This window comes from Dendrobates tinctorius, unplaced genomic scaffold (assembly GCF_039654945.1).
Source record: "Dendrobates tinctorius isolate UK_male_01 unplaced genomic scaffold, ASM3965494v1 ptg000013l, whole genome shotgun sequence".
Classification (NCBI taxonomy): domain Eukaryota; kingdom Metazoa; phylum Chordata; class Amphibia; order Anura; family Dendrobatidae; genus Dendrobates; species Dendrobates tinctorius.
The window spans coordinates 16342855-16360559 of NW_027361681.1; the positions used below are offsets into that span (position 1 = coordinate 16342855).

Sequence of the window (17705 nt, forward strand, 5' to 3'; positions counted from 1 at the left end):
GCACCATCTCAACTTATCTCAAGGGGACCCAGTGTCTCTACGAATCCCCACAAACTCCCATACATTGTAACGTTTTCCAATGTTTAAAAAATTTAAATTAGCTCGTAAGGCGAATATGTAGCAGGACAATCTGAAATATATTGATCTTACTAATTTTAGCATAAGATCTGACTGCACCATATGACGAAGGATCAGACTTCATGGTGGCAATCTTATGTAATGTTATATGCATCTGCTCATAAGCAGCGGAGAGATGTCTGTGGCTGCCATTGTCTCTGCACCAAGAGGCTGTAGTATAAACCCTGTATAAAGGCTCATTCACACGTCAGTATTTTGCATCAGTGTTGTATGCCAAAGCCAGGAATGGAACTTACCAAGAAAAAAAATATAATTGAAAGACTGATGTCTGTTCTTTGTTTTGGAGACACTCCTGGTTTTGGCATACAAATACTGATCAAAAATACTGATGTGTGAAAGAGGCCTTAAGGCCTCATACTCACTGGCGATAAAATCGGATGAGTGCAATCCGATTTTAAATCGGATTGCACTCTGACCAATGTTAGTGAATGGGTGACATCTCACTAGTGATTTTTTTCTCAACCAAAATTGGTCTGAGAAAAATTTTTCGCCAATACAAGTCAATGGGTGCGATTAAAAAAACGGACCAAAAACAGACCATCCATTTTCCATCCGTTTTTAAACGATACATCACCATTCTCTGGTATAGAACACTATAAATGGTCCTGTAAATGACTGTAGAAAAAGAGTGGCTGGAAAAAAAAACAGATTGAAAACGGATGGAAAGATTAAAAATCGCATAGAAATCGCATGACACTGGCATAACACTCCACCCTTTTTTAATGTCAAGAAATCTGACTTTTTTTTTTAATCGCCAATGGGTATGAGGCCTTAGTCTGATGTCAGGACCAGATGCATTCCCAATTATGCCTGATGTTTAATGCATGACTGGGCATTAATCAGTCAGGACTCAGAGATCAATTTACTGCATTATCCGACTGTTGCACACATGACGCAAAAAAAAAAGACAATTATCAATTACAGAGACTTTTATGCTGATTATAGGCTGGGAAGAATGAAAATAAATTGCTTTTGGGTGTAATAAAACACTCATGTTCACATTCGTTGCATCTGCTTTCCATATACGGGTCACTAAGGCCATGTGCACATGATGCAGAATTCCTGCGGATCCGCAGCGGATTTTACCGCGCAGAAACGCTGCGGATCCGCACTGTTATTTACAGTTGCATGTAAATCAATGGAAAAAAAACTGCTGTGCAGACGCTGTGGATTTTTCCACGTGGTACAAAATCCGCAGCATGTCACTTCTTTTGTGCGGTTTTCCACCTCCCCAGTCTCCAAATCCACAGGGGGAAAACCGCAGTGGAAAACTGCACAAAAAACCGCAAGAAAACCACATTAAAAATGGAAGAAATCCGCAGGAAAAATTCAGGTCATTTGACCTGCGGATTTCTTCAATTCTGCGCGGAAAAATCCGCAGGGCAAAAAAGTCTGTCTGCACTCAGCCTAAGTGTTCTGTGTTTGTACGTGGGCTCGTGACAACATCTCCTAAACCCTCTAATGGCTCCTGGTTTACAGTATCCAGCTCTGAAGAGGGGATATATGCAACATGAATACTTTAATAGTCTAATGGTTAAGAGAACAGAGCAAAAAATAAAGCTATATACTAAATGGCAGTGCAGTACCGAGGCTTGGCCACAGGGTGGCACTATCAATTATTTTCAGTTTCAGTGGTATTTCACTAGCCTCCCCTCCCATGGTCTCCAGCGCCATCTGCTTTAGTATCATATCTGTGCAGCCAATGTTTCTTATTTTACATTTATTAAGGACACAGGGAATATTTTTGAAACATAAATGACACACACGTCTCCCTATGAGGCAGGAAAAGGTTAATATATCAGATTTCTGGCCCATCGTTCACCATACTTCCCGCCTTGTCTGCGCGTTGGCTTACACTGTACACGGCACACCCTACAAACAATTCCTGTTCCTAATTAGAGCCATATGCAGGAGTTGTAATGGATGATGTCATGTGTTCTGCCATACACGGCTGAGAGCAATAACGAATTAAGACTATTGGCTTGGACACCATATGTCTCTGGTGTAAGGAATACCTGGCTTGGGCCTGTAAGGCTGATAAACTCTCCTGCTGTCCTCACAGAGCATTCGATTTTATCACCTATTAAACAGACCGTGAAGTGACACAGGGAGGATCTGCTATAAAGTGCACCCTATGGGCAGTGCAAGTGCAGACCTGACAGAATCAATACGCCATTCTTTGGATCCGGCCTTTAAGCAGGTCTGAGGGGCCATGTGTTACCTGTGTTCGTTACAATCAATGCTTCAAGATGAGACAATCCTTTAGCATGTGGGCGCACGGGGCAAAACAGAGCCAACCGCTCCATGTTATAGGGCCGCAGCAACTGCCTGTGCCACACAACAGGCTCTGCCATGTGCATGTAACATGAATCATTGCATGCCCATGCCGAAAACATGCTTCTGGGACGCCAAATGTTATATACATGTGCTCCGACCTGCACCGAGCAACACAGGATACAGGTAAATGAAGAGGATTCGGTTCTTACCCTTTCACCAGGGTCACCAGCAGGACCAGGGGAACCAGAAGTACCAGGAGGCCCAGGATAACCCTGCAAAAGAGGGAGAAAATGGATCAGGGTCAACTGTGAAGTGTTAGTAACAGTTAAAGCAAAATTAAGCACACTAAACTGCATTTATGTGATAGCGACTCTCCAACTACTGCGTTTTTACGAAAATAAGACAGGGTCTTATATTATTTTTTGCTCCGAAAGATGGATTCGAGCTTATTTCAGGGAATGTCTTATTTTTTTGTTCCATGAACAACAATCCACACTTATTCTTGAACAAAAAAATCAATATTTATTCAAATATAATTGTGTTATTACACACACACTGCTCATACACATGTATACAAACACATTGCCCATACACATGCTTACACACACACTGCCCATACACACGTACACACACACACACTGCCCATACACATGTATACACACACACACTGCCCATACACATGTATACACACACACACTGCCCATACACACGTATACACACACACTGCCCATACACATGTATACACACACACTGCCCATACACATGTATACACACACACACTGCCCATACACACGTATACACACACACTGCCCATACACACGTATACACACACACTGCCCATACACATGTATACACACACACTGCCCATACACACGTATACACACACACTGCCCATACACACGTATACACACACACTGCCCATACACACGTATACACACACACTGCCCATACACATGTATACACACACACTGCCCATACACACGTATACACACACACTGCCCATACACACGTATACACACACACTGCCCATACACACGTATACACACACACTGCCCATACACATGTATACACACACACTGCCCATACACATGTATACACACACACTGCCCATACACACGTACACACTGCCCATACACATGTATACACACACACTGCCCATACACACGTGCACACACACACTGCCCATACACATGTATACACACACACACTGCCCATACACACGTATACACACACACTGCCCATACACACGTACACACACACACTGCCCATACACATGTATACACACACACTGCCCATACACACGTATACACACACACTGCCCATACACATGTATACACACACACTGCCCATACACATGTATACACACACACACTGCCCATACACACGTATACACACACACTGCCCATACACATGTATACAAACACATTGCCCATACACACGTATACACACACACTGCCCATACACACGTATACACACACACTGCCCATACACATGTATACACACACACTGCCCATACACACGTATACACACACACTGCCCATACACACGTATACACACACACTGCCCATACACATGTATACAAACACATTGCCCATACACACGTATACACACACACTGCCCATACACACGTATACACACACACTGCCCATACACACGTACACACACACACTGCCCATACACATGTATACACACACACTGCCCATACACATGTATACACACACACTGCCCATACACATGTATACACACACACTGCCCATACACACGTATACACACACACTGCCCATACACATGTATACACACACACTGCCCATACACACGTACACACACACACTGCCCATACACATGTATACACACACACTGCCCATACACACGTATACACACACACTGCCCATACACACGTATACACACACACTGCCCATACACACGTATACACACACACTGCCCATACACACGTACACACACACACTGCCCATACACATGTATACACACACACTGCCCATACACACGTGCACACACACACTGCCCATACACATGTATACACACACACACTGCCCATACACACGTATACACACACACTGCCCATACACATGTATACACACACACACTGCCCATACACATGTATACACACACACTGCCCATACACATGTACACACACACTGCCCATACACACGTACACACACTGCCCATACACATGTACACACACACTGCCCATACACACGTACACACACACACTGCCCATACACATGTACACACACACTGCCCATACACATGTATACACACACACACTGCCCATACACACGTATACACACACACTGCCCATACACATGTATACACACACACACTGCCCATACACATGTATACACACACACTGCCCATACACATGTACACACACACTGCCCATACACATGTACACACACACTGCCCATACACACGTACACACACTGCCCATACACACGTACACACACACACTGCCCATACACATGTACACACACACTGCCCATACACATGTACACACACACTGCCCATACACATGCATACACACACACTGCCCATGCACATGTATATACACACACTGTCCATACACTTGTATACACATACTGCACATACACATGTATGTATACACACTCTGCACATACACATTTATGTATACACACACTTCACATACACAAGAATACACACTACATACACGTGTATATACACTCACTGCACATACACATGCATGTATACACACACTACACATACACATGTATATACACATACTGCACATATACATGTATACACTCACTACGTATGTATACACACTCTGCACATAAACATGTATGTATACACACTCTGCACATGCACATGTACACACACTTTACATACACAAGTATACACACACTGTACATACACATGTATACACACTGCACATAAACATGTATATATACACACACTGCACATTCACATACACCTGTATGCTGATGATACTCATATCTACCTCTCTGGCCCAGATGTCACCTCTCTGCTATCCAGAATCCGGGAGTGTCTATCAGCCATATCCTCCTCCTTCTCCTCTCGCTTCCTCAAACTCAATGTGGACAAATCTGAACTCATCATCTTTCCTCCATCTCACAGAACTTCCTTACCTGATCTATCTATCACAATTAATGACATCACGCTTTCCCCGCTACCAGAAGTCTGCTGCCTCAGTGTAACCTTTGACTCTGCCCTGTCCTTCAAACCGCACATCAAAGCTCTTTCCAACTCCTGCCGCCTCCAGCTCAAAAATATCTCCAGAATCCATCCTTTCCTCAACCCTCAATCTACTAAAATTCTTGTGCATGCCCTCATCATCTCCCGCCTTGACTACTGCAACATCCTCTTCTGTGGCCTCCCTGCTAACACCCTTGCACCTCTCTAGTCCATCCTTAACTCTGCTGCCCGACTAATTCATCTCTCTCCTCGCTACTCCTCTTTTTCTCCTCTCTCCAAATCTTGTCACTGGCTCCCATTCCCTCAGCATATCCAATTCAAATTACTAATACTGACCTACAAAGCCATCAATAACCTGTCTCCCCCATATGTCTCTGAACTAATCTCCCGATATCTTCCCTCACGTAATCTCCGGTCCTCCCAAAACAAGCGTATAAGTTCAATGCTGGAAGAACTTGCCAATTTGAAAACAGCCGACCGACCATCTAATGTGAATACAGACCCCCCCACAACAATAGATATCAGGGGAGAGAAGGATCAGGCAGATGTCAATCACCAAGTCCAATCCTTTTGTCCTCAGAGATGTCGGCAAGCAGCTTATTGCCCCTCTCCATGTGTATTGGAGGGTTGGGGGGGATATCATTGGGTCAGCTCTTTTAAGCATAGGGCCGCACAGCAAAAGATTATCTATAGTCCTGCTGTTCTCTACTACTAGGAGGTCATTTACCATTTCTATGACAAGTTGTTGTTTCCATGTAAACTGAGCTTTTATTGTGGCATTAAACCTATGTAAAGATGGAATAACTCACAGCAGGGCCTTCTGGACCAAGGGGACCTTCAATCAGCATTCCCTGCAAGGAGAAACAGAGACATGAGAAACGTATTCTTGCTATCTGCACTCAGCCCATTCCCAGTGATATCCAAAGAACATTTTCATGGTGTCATGTTCACAAAAAAAAAATACACAAAAGTAAAGTTTATGTGATAAACAGGTGGGAAAAGACCTCACAATTACTAATACAAGATGACCATTTATAGAGGCTTTGTTCTGCAATGCCACAAGTTCAGAAGAGGATGGGGGTTAATGTATGGACGTCGTACTTGAGGTTATGCTGTATTATTTCCAAACACTCATCAGGTTATGTATTCACAGGCAGCAGAGGGAAAGACATCTTTTCCTTGCTGCAGTAATAGACTCATCGCCTGTGCACAGCACTTAAAGATGAACTAAGGCTGGTTTCACACTTGCGTTTTTGCGCAAAAAAAGCATGCATTTTTTTCCTATACTTAACATGGGTGCGCAAAGACATGCGTTTGTACGCATTTGTATGTGCATGCGTTTTTTTGTAGTGTGTGCCCGGGCGCACAAAATGCATCCTGTTGCATTTTTTGTGCGTCCGACCTGTCTCAAAAAAACACATGCGCACGCAATGTGCACAAAATTCACCCAAAAACACATTATAGTCTATGGGAGCACTGACGTGCGTATGGTAATGCTCACGTCAGCGCAAAAAAACCATGCGCAAAAACACAAAAAAAGCATAAAAACGCATGATGCGTTTTTTTAATGTGCGTTTGCACTGCGCACGCAGCGCAAAAAAACGCAAGTGTGAAAGTAGCCTTAGCATTGTGCCATCCCGACATCTCACATGCTAAATTCTGCGGCTTCCAAACATAATCTGCAATTACTTGCAAGTAAAAAAGCAATTGTAACAAGAAAAAGACATTAGGACCATAAGCAGAAAAAGACAATAAGTATTTAGCGTGGAACGCTTGGATACAATCCTTATAAACATAAGATACCAGAAAAGCCAAAAATCAATCAGCTCGATCTCACGTTCAGTCACATCTATAGGGCTGTGTCCACCCGGGGTCATTTGATGCGGATTTTGGTGCCAAATCAATAAAAAAAACTCACTTCTGATAACAGAATTCACATTCATTTGAATGACACAATTAGCCTATAGAGCCTACGCCGTGTTTTCTCTATGCGGTTTCTAATGTATTAAAAAAGAATGCATCATGTTGATTATTTGGAACGTTTTTTTGCTAGTTAATCACTATCAATATGTGTTTTTCATGTGGTTTTTGCAGCAGAAACTATCAAAAACACTATATTGATACATCCATATTATAATTAAAATGTTGCCCGGTACTTATATTGATGGGCTACCATTCGAATACAAGCGGATGTGCAGTAACTTGCGTCGGGAACAGCTGAGGGTAGAATATGCCGGGTGTCACACCACCACGATCTCATATTGATGCCCCATTCCATGGATAGTAATAAAAAAGGGGAGCAGTTGCAGCTGTGATAAGTATTCAGTAAGAATATATTTGCAGTGTCTGCATAAAGACATTCACAAGCATCAAACAGAGGCCTCAGAAGTAAGGAATTATAATACAAAGTCTAACCTTAACATTAAATCATTTTGATCAGTTTTAATGTTAATTGTATAATCAGATTGTTCCGAACAGAGGCCTCAGAAGTAAGGAATTATAATACAAAGTCTAACCTTAACATTAAATCATTTTGATCAGTTTTAATGTTAATTGTATAATCAGATTGTTCCGAAAATGTTTCTTATGCTGATTGATCCAATTTTTGTATACTTGTTTTGGTATTATTTCCCCATACATCACCCCCGTTTTCCCATTTTTTTCTCATATGTTTCCCCATTCTCATCTTACCTTTCCTATTACGTATAAAATAAATTAATAGAAATATTTGAAAATAAAGTCTAACCTATCATGGTACAATGATTAAGCTGCAACAATGCATCTCCTTTGGTTGAGTAAAGACCCCCTGCAACAGCTGAAAGGGTTTATTTTACACTATTTATTTAACAGCCTTCGGCTTGAACTTGAGCCATGGCGACTTGATGGATGAACGATCTGTAGGAAGATTGATCTTGTGCAAGCCTAGATAGGTCCACAAGGGTCTTCTTCGAAGTTATCTTGAAAGTATCAAGCCATCAGGTTGCTGGTCTTCCTCTTCGTCTCATTTCGTCTATTCTTCTAACCATGGTGTCCTTCTCCAGTGATTGCTCTCTCTGTATGATGAGGTAAGTCGTAGCTTGGTGAACCTTGCGTCGAATGACATGTCAGGTTTGATTTGTCCTTCTTGCCGTCCATGATATTGATAACATCCTTCTCCATCACCACATTTCGAAGGCGTCAATTCTTCTTCTGTCTTGCTTCTTTATCATCTAGGTTCTGCATACATATGTTACTACAGAAAAGACCAGACTATGTACAAGCCGTGTTTTCATCGTCAGTAAAATGTTCTTCGATTTGAAGACCTCATCCAGTGACTTCATTGTTGATTTGTCCATAGCTAATTGATGTGTCCCAGAGGCCGTGGGATACTCGGCACCGGGCCCGTTAACTTCAATGGGAAATGTCACAGTGGCAGTGACCCGGTCTGTGACCTCAGGCGGTCATGTAAAAGGAGTAGAGTTGAATGGGGATAAAGTTTATGTATTGATTCGTGACGCCAGTTGGAGTGTTTGACTGTAGTATAGCCGGGACTGCAGATGATCCCTGGGGGAGTAGATAGTGATGGCAGTGCAGATGTTAAACCCTCTCCACCCAGGGCAGACCCCCAGAGATTGTGATGAAAGTAGAGGGCAGGGAGTAATAAGGCAGGAGACAAGGAATGTCACTTTATCATTTACTGTAGTTGAGGTGCAGTTCAGAGGAGATATTATAACTCTCATCAGGTTACAGTCTGGTCTGGAGAATGAGAGTTATCCTCTCTGCTGTGACTCAGTGTAAGTGTCCTGCTATTCTAATCCCTTCTGGGACCAAGGCTTTCCAGAGTTTAGAACTTCCAATATTGCCTCTACTCACTGTGTATTTCGCCTTCAGCAACTTGCAGCTTGAATCCTGTGTGAAGCAGCTCAAGTTCCCACTTGCACTATCCTTCACTGATCCTAGGTTGTTGCAGTATTTCCGAGAGAAAACACTTTACTGCTGGTTGTATAATCCCACACAGTCTCTCAGCTTACCACCCTGCTCTGAAAGCATGGATGGTCTAGGGGCTGGCTCTCTGATGCTTCTTCAGCTGTACTCCTGGATCGAGCACATGTCTTAACATGGCTTCCAAGAGTCTTCCTCCTTGTTGTTCTTCACACTGAAAACAACAAGTCTGCTCCTCCCCCTCCCAGTTAGGGCATGTCTGCAAAGCTCTAAGCTTCAGACAAGTAAGGGAATGAGGTAAATTGTATGTGTGTGTTGTGGTCTCTAGCAGAGAAAGCATAACGCTCATTGCTCACAAAACACATACTAAACAGTACATATTTAACCGTTTTGTGGCGGCAAAGACGCAGGGCGCCACATATTCTCCTATTGACTTCCCGTGTTGTCACTGCATCTTGAGTGAACTTCCGTTTTGTCGCAGTCCATCTCAAATGTGTCCCTGGCTGTAGTCATTATCTTTGCCTCCTTTGTACTGAGCAGAAGTTCCATGTTTGAAGTAGACTATTTACTGAGCACAAATCATTAAACCCCAGGATTGGGCTCTCAATAAGGTTGTGTTTGGGCCTCCTATTCTCCGTGGGTGGCAGAATAAACATGTGCTTAGTGTTTAACACAAAAGTCACTCCACCATCATGGTCAGCTGTTTCGTCTGTTTACTGGTGAGAGATCCATCACTGGGAAAATACACAACCTCCCAACAAATTCCAGGCAGCTGTAAAGCCATTCAGAGAGTGATGATCCCAAAGAGAGGCGTCCAGGACAGCGCTGGGGAATGTGGAGAACAGGGGCTTATTCAGTGATTTATTATAGTATTTTATGTATGTGGCTTAACCCCTTAGTGACAGAGCCAATTTGGTACTTAATGACCAAGTCAATTTTTACAATTCTGTCCACTGTCAGTTTATGAGGTTATAGCTCTGGAATGCTTCAACGAATCCCACTGATTCTGAGACTGTTTTTTCATGACATATTGTACTTCAAGTTAGTGGTAAAATTTCTTCAATATAACTTGCGTTTATTTTAAAAAAAAAACCCGGAAATTTGGCAAAAATTTAGAAAATTTTGTTAATAACATTTCTCACATGTCTACTTTACATCAGCACATTTTTGGAAACAATGTTTTTTGTTAGGACGGTATAAGGGTTAAAAGTTGACCAGCGTAATTTCTTATTTTTCCAACAGAATTTACAAAACCATTTTTTAGGGACCACCTCACATTTGAAGTGAGTTTGGGGGTCAATATAACAGAAAATACTCAAAAGTGACACCATTCTAAAAACTGTACCCCTCAAGGTGCGCAAAATCACATTCAAGAAGTTTGTTAACTCTTCAGGTGCTTCACGAAACCTAAAGCAATGTGGAAGGAAAAAATGAACATTTTACTTTTTCACAAAAAATTTACTTTGGAAGCAATTTTTTTTATTTTCACAAGGGTATCAGAAGAAAATGGACCACAAAATTTGTTGTGCAATTTCTCCTGAGTACTCCAATACCCCATATGTGGGGAAAAGCCACTGTTTGGGTGCATGGCAGGGCTCAGAAGAGAGGGAGCACCGTTTGGCTTTTTGAACGCAAAATTGGCTGGAATCAATGGTGGCACCATGTCGCTTTTGGAGACCCCTTGATGTACCTAAGCAGTGGAAACCCCCCAATTCTAACTCCAATCCTAACCCCAACACACCCCTAACCGTAATCCCAACCCTAACCATAATCCTAATCATACCCCTAATCCCAACACACCCCTAACCTTAATTCCAACGCTAACCATAACCCTAACTACAAACCTAACCCTAACACACCCCTAACCCTAATCCCAACCAGAACTGTAATTGCAACCATAACCACAATCCTAACTTTAGCCCAACCCTAACTTCAGCCCAACTCAATTTAGCCCAACTCTAACCCTAATGAAAATATGGAAATAAATACTTTTTTTTATTTTATTATTTTTTGCTAACTAAGGGGGTGATAAAGGGGGGGTTTATTTACTATTCTTTTTATTTTGATCACTGTTTTAGACCCTATCACAGTGATCAAAATTAACCAATAGGAAAAATTTCCTATTGTTGCCGAGTGCCGGCCGGCAGATCTCGGCGGGCGTATGCCCACCATTTTCTCCCGGAAGAAGACACTGGCGGCCCGGAGGACTTCACAGGGGGTTGCAGGGACAACAGAGATACCGGAGGGGCGATCGGGGGACCCTATTTCTCTCCCCTTTGATGTGCGATCACATCAGAGAAGAGAGAAATTAAATGGTAAATCAAACCTTTTTTTTTTGGATTCGCCATTATACCGTTAATAATGGTGATCGCAAGATGGGGTTGGTAAAAACCAATGCGAATCATGTTCTCTGGGGTCTCAACTGTCCCCAGTAGCCGAGACCCCTGATAAATTCCTACTCTGGGGGGCACTATACCCTTATTCCTCAGCGCCGTTAAAAAGTGGCGCTGTGGCATAAGTGCCCTTAAATGCCGTTGTTAGAAGGCGTATCGGCGGTCGTTAAGGGGTTAATCGCAATTTTCCTAGAATTCTTCCCATTTATTACACAACTAAAACAGACAAACCATGTGCACCTATGACTATATGGATACAATGTATTCTATACAGTCTGGAAACCTAGAGACCCCTCTGTACAAGGACAATCGGTGCTTCACCCAGGAAACATCTGGGATCCTGGACAATATTTATTCTGTTTTCTTGTTTGGATGATATTGCATCAGGAAAAACTCTTGCCGAGAAGACGGGAGCCAAAAGCTAAAATTCTACATTACCTAATATAATGGTGAAGGAGGAGTGACCCCATTATTACCTCACAGCTTTACAAGTAATTTAATCGTGACCGAGAGTTGTCAAAAATCCTCGTATCTCAATGATCTTGCCATGTAAATAGGCTGCCAATCACCCAACAAACAAGCAAAGTGGTTGTTCACAGAGTGAGATGATTTTCTGTGCAGCACAAGAAAATCATAATTTTCAGTGGTGCATCATTCTGGGTAATCAGGACTCGTGCTGCCGAGAACTATGGCCATTTGTGCACTGAGCAATCTAGTATAGAGTGATAAGTGTGCACCGTTTACTTTGGTCTTCCTTTGTAAACAGGCTATTAAACGACTGCCAATCAGTAAAAATTTGCTGATTGATCGATGGTCGTATCGTTCTGCTGGTCAATGCACATAAACAGATCCTTAGGCTCTGTCTGAGGCAGGATTCTTCAGAGTATACCTACAATGGATGTGAGCTGCATACTTTATGCAGGAAGACCCTATATGTAACAGTGCTGGAGTTTGTGCTACATTATATAAGTGTTATACAGTATGTATGTATAACAGCCCAATGGAGGCCAGGAAGACACTATTGTAGTCCCTGGCAGGTAAATGTGGCCCTGTAAAAGCATCTGATATACACAACAGGAATATTACAAACACGAGGTGACCTGAGCCCTACCCTGTTACACACAAAGGTGGTTCCCATAGTCATTTGACATAACCGACCGATACCACCCAACAGTCTCATGTGTATGGAGGCCTCTCGACCCTCCACTGACAAATGATGTAGAGGAAAATCAGGAATTGGTGTGTCCTATTTTGGACTGCAGATCCCTTTGTTCTCTAAGATATGACAATCTGCAGCTTTCTCAGAGCACATGAGCCCTTCTATAAATGGGAGAGACAGGCAAGATAGGTCGTGGCCGAGCAAAGGGACGACAGCCATCTATTGTGGCTGAAGAACATAAAAGATTGAGTACTGAATTAGCTCAGTATTTGTAAATGTCTTGGATGTAGATTGAAGGGATTGAAGATGAGGATGGCGGGGGCAGTTTTGTTTTATTTGTTATTGCTGTTTTTTTATTATTTGAAAAGTGTAAACCTGCCAAAAGGGGCACAATTGTGTCCAGAAAAACCTGAAACTTTTTTGCAAAAAAATGTATCTTTGTTTGGCAGAATTAGTTAGTGTTCTCCTGTTTTACCTCGTATCATCATTTTATAATCTGGGAAAAATGACTTGCTTTATTATGAGACAATTTATGTTAGATGTGAAAACTACAGCAGATAAACACATGAATGAAGCAGGAACGTACCGGCTCAATAATTGCTGGTTCACCCTTTTGTCCCTTCTCGCCTCTTGCACCTCCTCCTACCTGAAAAAAGCAAGAACAGCTCAATGAAGTCCACAAAACAATTCTGCTCTGTTCCTTTCCTTTTAGATAAGAAACATTTTTGAAGGCCTTCTATGGCGCTGCCGTGCTGGTTAGCAGCTACTGGTAACAATAATATAACCACATTGCATTCAGGGCAATAAACGCAATCTCCAATTCTGCAGAAATAATGAACTTTAGCAAAGTGCAGTACTGTTTTACGACCTGCAGAGGGCACTATTATAGTAGCTAAGCATGGTCCTCGACTCCCCTCAATATAAATTGCTATAAACCTCAGTGGGAGAGGCGACTGCAAAAAACGAGTAGGTCTCCCAGAATTGCATCCTCCATAGAACACGGGCAAGGTTTCCATCTCTATAAAAGAGTGAATCAATTCTCAGGATCCAGGTCCCGTGGCCACATTGATAGTCCACGGCCTCTGGACAAAAAATTGTGATCCTACTCTTACCTGCTGGAATCTCCAGGGCGCCTCTTCAGATTGCTAGACTTGGCACGACAACATGTTTGCAGCATGACACACGCATGTCAATATACTGGGTCTACTATTCAGAAAAGGTGCCGGGAATGCCAGCAGACAAGAGGAGGCTCGCAAGGCTCCCGTCAGGTGGCCACTGGACCAGCGTCCTGCAAATCGATTCGCTCATCTCCATACATTACGCTTTGCTATTTTATGTCTCAATAGTATGTAACCCTAAAGATCTATTCATTCATTGAATCAGGTAGCAAGAAAATAGCCCTCTAAGTCTAACACATGATTTCACACATTTTTTCTGCAAAATTGAAACAATGTAAATGGCTTTGAAAGTTTATCTACAAAAATGAGCTTGACTTTTCTTAAAGAGCTAATAAATAACATAAGCTGGAGTGCAGCATTACCTCATAGTCATCGATTGTAATGGCAGGAGAGCCCTTTATATCAGACTCAGATGAAATGACATCTGGGTAATCATAAATGGTATCATAGCTGTCCACCGTCTCCTCCGTGAATCCTTCATCAATGTTTTCATGGCGCCTGGATCCTGTCCCACTTTCTGAGTTACCCTGAAATGTAAGGACACAGTATACCAGTCAGAAGAAAGACCCCATAAGAGATTTGTTACTACAGAAAGAGGTAGATGGAAGAAAGTAGTAAAGTGTGTAGCAGCTGCCAACATGGCGGCCATGATGATACAATCAGACTACATGGGTTATGTTTGCAGTCTGTCACCACCTGAGCTACTGTGGCGCTGTATACACAAACCAAGAAAAGATATATTATTAGTGGCATAAATTGGCTAAATGAATACTAATAAAGATTGTTGCACAAGATTAAAGATAACAGCAGGCTGACAATTTGTTTTGGCCCCATTTGTATGTGTACTTAATGGGGAGAGGAAAGTCAGCCGACAAAAGATGCTTCTCTAAGATGAGACAAAGGATCAGCCATGGGGAACATGGTCGCTGATTGCGCTAAATTCTGAAGGTTTGACCAACATTAATGTAATAAAGGATAGTGTAAAGCACCGCAGATCCCAGGGCCAATAGCAAACGCACACACAACTTACACTCGAGTTGCTGATGACGGTCACAATGCTGGTAACAACTTCCACTTTTCTATCAATGAAAGTTTCATCTATGGTTTCTTTTTCCTCCATCCCCTCTCCTTCGGAATAGATGGTTTCTTCATCTGGTTGTGGGGTGTAGTAGTATTCGTTATTACCATAGTTATACTCATATGTTGTGGGGTCCACCACTTTGCTGTCCACAATGGTTTCTACAATTGCAGCTTCAGTAATTACAATAGCAGGGGCTTCAGTGGGTGCGGGAGTTTCTTCCTGAAAAGTCATAATCAACATAGAATATAAGATCCACAAAATTCAGCAAGCCTCCAGTCAGTGATCAGGATTAAGAACGGCTAAATACAGTAGATCGGAAGCCAAATAAGTCAGAGAGGATCCCTGGATGGGTGCAGTTTCTGACACAATGAACAGCAGTCACTGTAACACAGGTTGTTCCATTTTCTCATGACAATTCTCCTTCCATCCACCAATCCAACTATAAGCCAAGGAATTATCTAATTCTTATCATGCGCCATTCCTCAACGATGCAGATCGCAATTACCATAGAGCTGCTATCTGGCAGAGAATTTAACAAGCTCCACACGGCAATCAGTACAATCAGCAATCAGGTCCAATGTTAGGACCGAAACGTTAACAACTAATTGGATTGCCATTAAAGAATTTGTTTCATTTACTGCAATTTGATTGCCAAGTTTCTTACTTGCTAATTTATACCATAGCCAAAGCACATGCTCACTTTCACTGAAAAACATGAAAATTAGAAATTGAGAATAAAAAAAAGGAAGGGTGTAAATACAATACAGAAGGCATGACAATACTGGTGACATGCATCGTGGTGAAGCAGTAAAGTGACTTAGATCTAAAAGGCAGGAAAGAACACCAAAAAAAAAAAAGGAAATTATTTTACCTCTTCAAAGTCTGGTTGCGGTCGTACGGCTTCCTCGCCTGTTGCTTTGGTGGGCTTGACCGTAGCGGACGTCTCATCTTCATAATATGGGTATTCATAATAGTAACCTTCATCTCCTTCTGCAGCTTCTGGATACTAGGAAAATGTAGAAAAAGAATGAAAATTAACAGGAAAGTAACCGCAAGTTCCCAGGTGAGACACCAAACGATAACCAGAGGTTACAAAGAAGCATTCGTTCTAACATGACATCCCTTCTCTATGGGGAGATTGGGGTCTTGTACACAAAAGAGACTCTCCATCACATTAGAGAGGACTTACATATTCATCTTGGTTGGGGTCCTGAGACTGGGGGGTGTCGGGAGCGGCAGTGTCACAGTCGGGGCTGTAGTGTTCACAATAATCGAATGCTGCACGATGATCCGAGACAATTAACAGCTGCTGAATATCACCCTGTCAGACAAGAAAACAAAAAGAAATTAGACATAAAGGATTCACAAATTCAATGAAAAGACCTCAGGTTAACACATATTGAGCAAAATGTCAACTCCAACCATTGTAACATTATATGTTTTGTCACATACAGGTTATTTTTTTACACTGAACATATGGGAAAATATTTGGAAACAATTGTATTAATACTGATACCCAGGGTCATCCAAGATCTCATGTTAGAGAAATTCACAAACAGAAGCAATGAAATAAGAGGAGGAAGAGGAAGAAGAGGAAGTTGAAAAAGAAGAGAAAGAAAAAGAGGATGAAGATGGAGAATCAGAAGAGGAAGATAAAGATGAGAAGAAAAAAAGCATAAAAATAAGAGGCGGAAAAAAAACAGAGGATGAGGAAAAAGGATGAGAAAAAGGACGAGTAAGTAAAGGACAAGTAAGAAAAAGACGAGTAAGAAGAAGTCGAGTAAGTAAAGTACGAGTAAGAAGAGGACGAGTAAGTAAAGGACGAGTAAGAAAAGGACGAGTTAAAAGAATCGAGTAAGTCAAGTATGAGTAAGAAGAGACGAGTAAGTAAAGGACAAGTGAGAAAAGGACAAGTAAGAAAAGAACGAGTAAGAAAAGGTCGAATAAGAAGAGGATGAGTAAGAAGAGGAAGAGTAAGAAGAGGACAAATAAGATTACAAGTTAGAAGGGGACAAGTAAGAAGTGGACAGGGAGATGGTTATCATTAGTGATGAGCAAACGTGCCCAGATAAGGTTTTATCTGTACTTGCTTGTGTGCTAACCGAGTATCGTCGGCATGCTCAAAAAATATGTTCGCGTCCCTGCGGCTGCATGTCTCGCGACTGTTCGACAGCTGCAACACATGCAGGGCTTGCCCATATGTTAGGCAATCCCTGTATGTTTTGCAGCTGTAAAACACCTGCAAGACATGCAGGTGCAGGAGCAAGCCGAAGGCACTCAGTCAGCACACGAGCATGCTCAGATAACACCTTATTCAAGCAAGTTCGCTCATCACGAGTTATCAGCAACCATGGGTCACAGGACTG

At 42.2% G+C, this 17705-nt stretch overlaps 1 protein-coding gene across 2 annotated transcripts in view; it reads right to left on the reverse strand.

Moving 5' to 3' along the window:
- Nucleotides 1-17705, reverse strand: part of COL5A1 (collagen type V alpha 1 chain) — a 237648-nt gene that overhangs the window by 100523 nt on the left and 119420 nt on the right. For both annotated transcript variants that reach the window (XM_073559469.1, XM_073559468.1), the window contains exons 5-11: nt 16529-16660; nt 16211-16345; nt 15289-15558; nt 14621-14785; nt 13667-13726; nt 6417-6458; nt 2625-2687 (exon numbers count right to left, since the gene is read on the reverse strand). In XM_073559469.1, the coding sequence (XP_073415570.1) occupies nt 2625-2687; nt 6417-6458; nt 13667-13726; nt 14621-14785; nt 15289-15558; nt 16211-16345; nt 16529-16660 (867 nt within the window). The remainder of the gene's footprint in view (nt 1-2624; nt 2688-6416; nt 6459-13666; nt 13727-14620; nt 14786-15288; nt 15559-16210; nt 16346-16528; nt 16661-17705) is intronic.